The sequence below is a fragment of the Ascaphus truei genome, chromosome 22 (genome assembly GCF_040206685.1).
Source record: "Ascaphus truei isolate aAscTru1 chromosome 22, aAscTru1.hap1, whole genome shotgun sequence".
NCBI lineage: Eukaryota > Metazoa > Chordata > Amphibia > Anura > Ascaphidae > Ascaphus > Ascaphus truei.
In genome coordinates this window covers 10,157,811-10,167,502 of record NC_134504.1, presented here as the reverse complement: position 1 = coordinate 10,167,502, position 9,692 = coordinate 10,157,811, and the positions used below count along the sequence as shown (strand labels likewise).

Below are 9,692 nucleotides of genomic sequence, written 5' to 3'. Positions count from 1 at the left end.
TGTGCTGCACTTACCCACCGTCAAGGCCAGGCACTGCCATCTACTGCACTTACCCACCATCAAGGCCAGGCACTGCCATGTGCTGCACTTACCCACCGTCAAGGCCAGGCACTGCCATGTGCTGCACTTACCCACCGTCAAGGCCAGGCACTGCCATCTACTGCACTTACCCACCATCAAGGCCAGGCACTGCCATCTACTGCACTTACCCACCATCAAGGCCAGGCACTGCCATCTACTGCACTTACCCACCATCAAGGCCAGGCACTACCATCTACTGCACTTACCCACCATCAAGGCCAGGCACTGCCATCTACTGCACTTACCCACCATCAAGGCCAGGCACTGCCATCTACTGCACTTACCCACCATCAAGGCCGGGAACAGCCATCTACTGCACTTACCCACCATCAAGGCCAGGCCCTGCCATCTACTGCACTTACCCACCATCAAGGCCAGGCCCTGCCATCTACTGCACTTACCCACCATCAAGGCCAGGCACAGCCATCTATTGCACTTACCCACCATCAAGGCCAGGCACTGCTATATACTGCACTTATCTACTCACCTGCTGTCTCTAACTCTCCCAACATACCACTTGGATTGTAAACTCTCCGGGGCAGGGATTTCCTTTCCTATTGTCGGGCCTTGTTGACCTTATTGTGTTATAATTCCCTGTACTGCATTGTCTTTGTAAAGCACGGAGTACACTGTGGGTGCTATATAAAAGATATACATACATACTATATAATAAAATAGAATATAAACCCGTTACAGGTTCTTTGACAGAGTTTGGGGGGAAGCTAACATTACAATGTCCCGGTGATACACAGCAGTACAGACTTGACATGTGCGGATCTTAAACACGTTGGATTCTTTTCAGCTAGTGACATGCCGCAAAAGGAAACAACACAATCGCAGTACACAGTTTGTTTGTTTTTTAATGAAATCCACAGGGGGCGGAGGGGGAAAAAAAAGGCCAGTGATGAAAAATATAGGTTTTATAGGAGGAGTTAATATCCCTTAAATTTAAATTTGTCCTTACAAAATGTGCTAATAGGGTGCGAATAGTATATCTAACTACTAGAAGCAAAATAAAACTGTGTACATTTCTAAAGTAAACGCCTATGTTACAACCGTGGCATTGGTGAGAAATAAAAAGTGGCTTTTTTTTCTTCTTCTTTTAAACTACCAACATGTATCATTTAGAAATTGCATATGATTTGGGGTTATTAAAAAAAAAAAAAAAAAAAAAACACACACAACATTTGGAAAAAATAAATATAAACCCACAAGATTACACAGACACTTTCAATCAGATAATACCTGGCAGTATTATAGTTTTTCATTATTATTTTTTCTTTGGACTGGCAAAAAAGCACACAACTCAAATGTAACATTAAATAGCATTTTAAAGATCTCACCACAGTCCTCAAGGGCCACCAACAGGCCAGGTTTTAAGGATATCCCTGCTTCAGCGTAGGTGGCTCAATCAGTCCCAGCTTCAGCCCATGTGGCTCAATCGGAGCCACCCGTGCTGAAGCAGGGATATCCCGAAAACCTGACCTGTTGGTGGCCCTGCAGGACTGCTGTACTGTATGTGCACCATTGAATAACCACCGGGCAACGATTCTTTTGACATTTGTAAGTTGCGCACTACACAAAGGCAAGCTAATAAACGCAATTTTACACGGCAAACGTGAGGAGGCAGTCCCTTTGGGAAAATGATTAGAAAAGTGGAATAAATAAACGCATTCTGTGGTTCGAGTTGGTGGGATATGAACGCTGCTCTGGCACGGTTTACAGGAAGGCAATTTTGGGCTACCTAGGTATATACATTATATACAGGGAAACTTGCGGCAGACCCGTCTCCACGGCGGGCTGGCACACTCCGTTAAATCCTTATTTGATGGTAAAGACCCACGTTTTTATACTGGATTTCTTCCACTGTCAAATAATGAACAGTAAACAGCAACTGGTATGTCACATCTGAAAGCACCTTTTAATGCAAAAGAGCTTGTATTATACTTCAGAGACATCCGTGCAGCCACGTCTGGAGTGGAATTCGATGGCTCCACCATGTTGGAATTTTAAACCACTTTTGCCGAAGCTCTGATCTTTGATAAAACAATGGCACACAGATTAAGTGGCTATGGGATTGAACCTACAACTTCAAGACCAATAGGTTATCATCCCCTGTAGCAAGCCTCATCCCTCCCTTGACCAGCAGGCCATCTCTTGCGAGTTCGATTCCAGCCTCAATCACTTACACCAACTCTGTGATGAGCAAATTGTTTGATCTCCCAGTAGTTGGGAAATTCCTCTGTTCTGTAAGAAGCTGCATCCCGAGCCTCACTGCGCCCGAAAGATGCCATCAGGATACATCTTGGCGTTAGCGGCTCAAATGCATCTCAAGCATAAGGCTGCGTCCACACTGCGGCTGAGCACGCCGAGTTCAATGAATGTCAATGTGTCCGGCCACGCCCACGTGGCGTGCGCTCGTGCCCGTACGCTCGCGGGCGCTTGGCGAGACCGATTAAATTAATTTCCAGGCGCGCGGCAGGGTCACATGACCATCAACCAATCAGCGCCAGTCACTGCTCGGCCACGCCCCCCCCCCCCCAAATAAATATGCAGGACAGCGATCGCTCATGCTTGGAGAGTTGGTGACGTCACCGCTCTCAAGCATGAGCGCGCTCCTCAGCGACAACGTGGCCGCAGCCTAGCAGCACATTGAAATACAAAAAGGCGCTACAGAAATACTGCATCTGCATTCAAGAATGTGTTCATGCTTATTGATCTCAAACTAAGGATACATCTAACCCGGGACAGTGCCGCCTGCCATTAACCATTCTACTGCCGCATACCGCTCTTTGCAACGCAGGAGTTAACATCTCCTTGGCCGTTGCAAACTCACCTTTCAAAGCGCTTTGTTAAATACTGTTGACGTCTTTTATTTTTTAAAACCGTGTGGCGTGAGAATTACAATGAATAATATAAATAGTTCTGCCTGAGCAGATTTGAAAGCGCATACAATGTACATAAAAATAAATTCGGGGAGGGGGGCAGGGGGGTTTGGCGGCGGGGTTTAGGGGCCACAGGGCTGGTAAAGTTCTTTCCGATCATCGCTGCTTTAGCAAGGCTTTGTACATGGCGAAGCCCAAGACGGCAAAGACTGTTGCACCAAAACTTGCCCGGAGCCAAAACGTTGAGCTTTTCAGCTCGGCTTGCGACATATGCCTGCGTGTGCAAAAACATAAAGAAGAAAAGGACAGGGTAAGTTTCATGTTACTTTGTGTTTAAATTGAGACAAGTCACTCTGTAAAAAAAATAAGACCTTCCAGTTGCATTTTCCATGTCTCTTCACCAGTGTTTCCCCAACTCCTGTCCTCGGGGAACCCAAACAGGTCAGGTCTAAAGGATATCCCTGCTCCAGCACAGCTGGGTCAATCAGCGGCTCAGTCATTTTGACTAAGCCACCTGTGCTGGAGCAGGGATATCCTTTGAGCCTGACCTGTTGAGGTTCCCTGAGGAAAGGAGTTGGGGAAACACTGACTCTAAACCATAATCGCTCAGCTTATTGGTGGAAAAATCACACTCCGCTGCTAAATACAGCGCTCGAGGAGCGGGTCTTCTGCAAGTGAGGTCACAATGGGGATTATTGTGTCGTGAATGAAAAGATGATGAATGCACAAAAGGTGTGGGTGCTATTCCTGCGGAAACCAGGAAACGTTGGAACGAAAATTAAATAAAAGAGTGCACGCGACAGACTGAAACCAAAACTCATTGCCTGATAATAATCGCTGGCACTTCTTTCATATAAAAAGATATTTTAACCATTCATGTGAGCAGCTATGGTTCATAAATGTTTTTTTTCGTGAACGTGTAAGGGGTCCGTTAGCAGTTACAGCCTTGGGCAAGTATCAGGCTTTTTTTTTTACAAGGCGACTTAACTCCATACACACACTTTAATCATGAGAACTATTTATCACCACTCTTTTAAAAAAGTACAATGCAAATTAAACATATAGCTCTTATCCCCTCATCTTGCTTTGAAGGGGTGGCATATGGGGATAATCTGAGCCTCTGCCATGAATTGAGGGGGTTGACTAGAACTCAAGGTTACCAAATGGTTCCAAGCCAACATATGCTCAAATGACACCAACCCCCCCGCCCACCAAATAAAAGTGTGTTGTTTGGTTGACCAACATTTGGTCTTTTATATCATAAAATCTATCCAGAAAGACTAAAAGGACCTCAATATTTACAGCTAGGAGGAGAGAAGGGAGATAAACTTTTAAATATATCAAAACAAGGTACAGGAGAGAAGTATATTTTAGAAAAGGGGCACGTGTCTTCTACAGAAATTGGTAAAATTACCGCATTGTAAACACAAGGCGAGAGCTATTTGAAAATCAGCTTCATGTACTTGTTCCCCAAGAGTAGCGATGCAACATAATACGATATAAAAACAACACGGTTAGCTAGAACTGAATGCAGTACACATTAACCCTGAACAAACAGGCGGAGCAATGCGTGGCAGGACGTTCCGGCAGTGACGGGTTTAAAATAATGCACTTGTGACTATGCCATTTTTAAGTGATTATGTAAGGCTGGCTGGCCATGGGGTAGCACCGATGTTTTGAGGCGCGCTGCATGGGATGCTGGGAGTTGCAGTTCCGCTCCTGATAAAATACTGCATGACTGAGGCCTGCTGGACTACACTTTTCCGAGCCATCAAGGAAAACTCATGAGCCCTACATCTTATAGAAGGGGGTTGGGAACCACTGATGGGGAAGGGCCACGTATTAGCGAGGCAAATACTTAACCCTTTCGCTGCCAGGAGGCGCCTGTAATGCTTTCCCCTCCCCTCTGGCAGGGAATGTGTTAAATACCCCGACGGGAGACCAAATGAAATGAGAGCAAATGTCAAATTGCATGGTGCATGTCCGGAAAGCGGCAGAGATTTTCGGGGTTGACACAGTTAATGGCCCATCGAGGCTTTCAAGGGAGGACCCCGCTGCCGGAGCGAAGGGGGCTACAAATAGGTTAATTTGGCTTGTTTTGTGAACATGCTCAGTTAGTCACCAACTGCTGGGTTCAGTGGGAGACACACACACACACACACACACGGTGTCAGACTGCAAAAGAAAAGTGGTCACTGCACACCACACACATGCAGAAAATAGATGAAAGAAAGAAAACGTGAGATGTACAATTCCACCATCCCTAGGATTTCGGCCCACACTTTAAACCCGCTTCTCTCTCATCCTTCCCCTATCAATTATTACACAATGTGCTGGAGCAGGAAATGGCTAGTGCCTCCGTGGTCTGAAATATTAACATGCCAATCTGTTTTTCAAAAGGTAGATGTGCTTTCCAGCGGATAATCTCGTTTTTTTTCACCCTCCCAGACTTTACTACCTTAAAAAATACAAAAAATAATTAAAAAATCGGGACCGTCGTTTGCAATGACTGCCTGTTGTACACGTACAGTCATTGACTGAGCCACCTGTGCTGAAACAGAGATATCCTGAAAACCTGACCTGTTGGTGGCCCTTGAGGACTGGAATTGGCCGCCCCTGGCCTAGCTCTTACCACTTAAACATTTCAATGCCATTAATATACTTTAAAGTCTATTTAACAAGGACAATCCCTGCTAGGGACTGTCTATACGAACATGTCAGTGTACACAGTGAGTTCAAATAGAATTTAAAGGTGCTAATTAATACAACTGCAAGCTTGTCTCAACCCATGCACACACTGAATATAAAGCCAACAGATTACATTTGCAGCTACCAACATGTAAGAAAATAGGAAAATTAGTCTTACATGTCAACAGCCTACTAACATCAGACATCATTCATTGTCAAACAATTGTTTCGTTACGGGCAGTTACTTGCACTATTGCAGTATCCGGATAAGAACCAGGGGGCCAACCTGAACCAAACTCCACTGGCTCCTGGGACCCCCAGTATCCGAGATCCTTAGGGGTGAAGTTACTGGGTTTAAATCTCCCTCAGACACAACGGCTGCCAAATCTCAAACCAACATCGTTGGTTGTGGCTTCCTATTGGATGGCCAGTAAAATATTAAAAAAGCATTAAGTAATAACCGTAACTTCCCCAGTATCTCGGAAACCATTTATAAGTACAAAGTATCTGAACTTTACCTACATGCATCCTATCCCACCACTGGGAATTTTAAAAACGTTTGTTGGCACTGTATATAAATGCACTTAGTGAGTTATAAATATATTAATAACATTATTTTGAGGTTTTTTTTTTGGCCTGATCGCTTGGGTATGACTGGATGCTGATTTAATGCCCAGGTGTGTCCCACCGATTTTTATTTAGGGGACTATCTCCCTTAATATATGTAACTATGGATGAGTGCAATCTCTGGGAGATTCTTTTTTTGATCACTGTATTTGTATATTTATCTCAATACCCCATGCATCCCGCATATTTTATACCATTCACTGTAGTTTATTAATGTTGTTTCTTCTATATACAGCTCAACCCCGTTATAACGCGATCCGCTACAACGCGGATCCGCTTATAACGCGATGCGAGCGTGGCTCCCAATTTTCGTATTTATGAATACTTTACAACACGATTATTGTATTTTAAATACTTTATTGTACGATGCACACAATTGTACATTATTTCCAACGCGATCCGCTTATAACGCGATGTGATTCTTTGGACCCCAAGCACAGCGTTATAAGGGGGATGAGCTGTACTTGCACTAAACACCCATTCACAACACACCACCACGTCTTTGTTACCGCTGTGCCACATTACATACGTATGGATCATTTAAACAAAACACACAGCAAAGCAGGTGGCAGGAACCCCCAAACGTATTCAGCTATATCCTGCCATGCTGCTTCAACATGGAGATGCAGTAGTTGGTTGAACCACACGAGTATAAGGTACCTGTCTGCAAGTAACTGCGCCTCGGCCGATGACTCCATGAAGATAGAGTCCTCCACGTGGACGACGGGGTGGATTTGATGCCCGAGGCTGCTCCCTGCGTCTGTTAACACCGCTTCCCCCAACACATCTACCCAGGCTCTCAACCTTATACACACGCACACACAGGACGCATGTTCTTTAAAAAACAGAATTTTTCAACAATATTCCCCACTACGCCCCTTATTCAACGTGGGAGTGGGTAAACGCAATTAACCCTTTCTGCTCCCGGAAGGCGCCAGCGATGCATGGAGCAGAGTGCATTGTTACGTCCACGTCTTACCACGGTGAATACTGGGGGGGGGGGGTCGTCTAAGAAACCAACTTGCACCAATGCCATTTTTTCCCCCCCATGGTTCCTAAAAAAGGTTTGGACGTTTCGGAAACAGAGTTGCACCTTTAAGTTTCAAAAGCAGCGGGTGGCCGCGGGTACAATCTTACTGTCCCAGACACGGAGGGCGCACCCAGTCTGTGGTGGGTGAAGCTCTTTTTGAAACACTTGAGCCGTTTTGACAAGAAGTCCTTCCAAAAAATGTAGGTGATCCAATGATCGGTATGAAAACACAAGTCAGAGCTCTTCCCTGCAACAATGCAAGAGGAAGCACAGGAGCACAGCTCATGGGACACGGTGAAGATCGATAGATTTCTGTTGGGGGGGGGGGAGGTCGGTTTTTTTGGGTCGCTAAAGAACCCCCTTCAGACAGGGCCAGCAACACAATGCAAAGGGGTTTAACTAAGAAGTTGGGAAGCGTTCATGAACGGCAGGCCTCTTAACGCACGTTAAATAGAACTTGAAAGTGAAGGAATAGTGAACGGTGCCAGACAGTGTAAAAGGACAGGGGGTTGGTACCCCCCCCGTTACTAGGGAGAAGAAGCAGACGCCCCAGAAATACTCTACTTTGATGCAAGATCAACATGGTGGACCACAGAAGATCCCGACTGCAGAGTATGAAGGTGATCTAGATGAGAAATTGTACAAGCCGACACCATGATGTGCCGCTAAAGACCTTCACCAGGGAAGAGGTGCACCAGTCATGCACAATTCTTGTTTTTAATTATAGTCGGCTAAAATAAGTGCTTTAAGGGGGAGATCCCTCCTAGGACCAAAGTGAACTAATTCCAGAGACATGTTTAAGGGGTCCCATCTTGGTAATTGATCGGTTTGTTTTTTTTAATCCACATCTGACACCTATAAGTATATTTAATGTAGTTATTAGAGACTTGCGAGGGGTTTGATTTCTTTTGGCTGCTCCCTTGTGCAATCAGGTGGTGTTTGTACAGCCCAAGCCCCCCCTCCCCACCTTATCTTTATTGGCTCTTTGATAAGGACAGGTGGGGATAAGGGGAAAGAAAACACTTGATTGACAAACACTTCCCTATTCAGACGCCCCTAAGACTTTCAACTGGACAGCTGTGGGATTTCTCCTTTAATGAGGCTATTAAAGCTGCAGTTCAAACTGCCGTTTACAAATGTTTGTTTTTCCAATCAATGTGTGAATCAATACAATCTGCACACTGACGAGGGATTAGCTAAATTGCCGATCGATTCGCTCGGGGTTATTTGCTATTGCTGGACTACATTACCCACAATGCAAAGTTATGTGGGGAAGATCATGTGACCAGGCAGTTACTAGATACAATTGGTGCACTGCTAGAGGGAGGGCGGGGCTCAAGAGCCAGAGCCTGTCAGAAGAGGAAGGGGGTGTGACTTTGTAAATGGTTTCTATAGAAATAAAAATGCTTCCTACATTAGAAACATTAAAAATATCTTTAAAATGATTATTATTATTTTTACATGCTACAAGTATTTTCTCATAGTACAGAACTGATTTATTAAAAAAACACATGCAGGATATTGCTTGAAATGCAGGTCTGAAACGTCTTCATGGGACCACACTGATTTAAATAATGCATTGAAATGGCTCGAATGAGCCACCGAATGGAGACTACATCTGGTCAAAACAGGTTGTCTCAAAGTTTCTCCCACCACAAAGAGTTAAATTAATTAAATGACAAAACCGGGTAGCTGCAGTATATAGAAACCAATCTACAATATGCAAGAAAAAAAAAAGTCTGTGGTAAAAGTTTAAAGTCCCCAGTCTGATTGAGCTTTGGGCAAGGAATTTGTCGACCCTTCAAGATGCAACCTGCATACGTACGTCCAAACTTTGTACACGTCACAGCAGGCGATGTGCTACGTTTTCCATGCATTTGGTGGTATTAGTGAAACACATCAACACAAAAAGCAACCAACGCAAGTTAATACAAAGATATCAGGTTGAAGACAAAAAACAAACCTATTGAAAAACCAAGAACATTTTGACACACACACACACACACACACACACACACACACACACACACACACACACACACACACACACACACACACACACACACACACACACACACACACACACACACACACACACACACACACACACACGTTCAACATTTGAGCCCAATTAAAGGAATGGACTCATTGCTATTTTACAGGGGGCGTCAGAGTTGGGTTAACCCCCTGACCAAGTTGCAAAATTGCTACTCTGGGAACGTAGGTCTTCATATTGCTTCACAAAATAACGTTTCATCCATAGAAAACCCTTTAAAAAAAAAAAACCAAAGAGCATTATATGCCCTGGGGGCACGATGCTAACATTATAGGAACGGAAACCGTATTCCGGGGGGCTGGGGGAATGCAGCATCAATTCACAG

The 9,692-nt window shown here is 44.7% G+C and overlaps 1 protein-coding gene across 3 annotated transcripts in view; it reads right to left on the bottom strand.

The window, feature by feature from the left end:
* Window positions 1-918: 918 nt before the first annotated feature.
* RHOT1 (ras homolog family member T1) overlaps window positions 919-9,692 on the bottom strand; it is a 43,970-nt gene continuing 35,196 nt past the window's right edge. For 2 of the 3 annotated variants that reach the window (XM_075579923.1, XM_075579925.1), the window contains one exon: window positions 919-3,240. In XM_075579923.1, the coding sequence (XP_075436038.1) occupies window positions 3,123-3,240 (118 nt within the window). In that variant the 3' untranslated portion in view covers window positions 919-3,122. Of the gene's footprint in view, window positions 3,241-6,941; window positions 7,086-9,692 lie in introns of all 3 variants that reach the window. The other variant, XM_075579922.1, reaches the window with a different exon arrangement.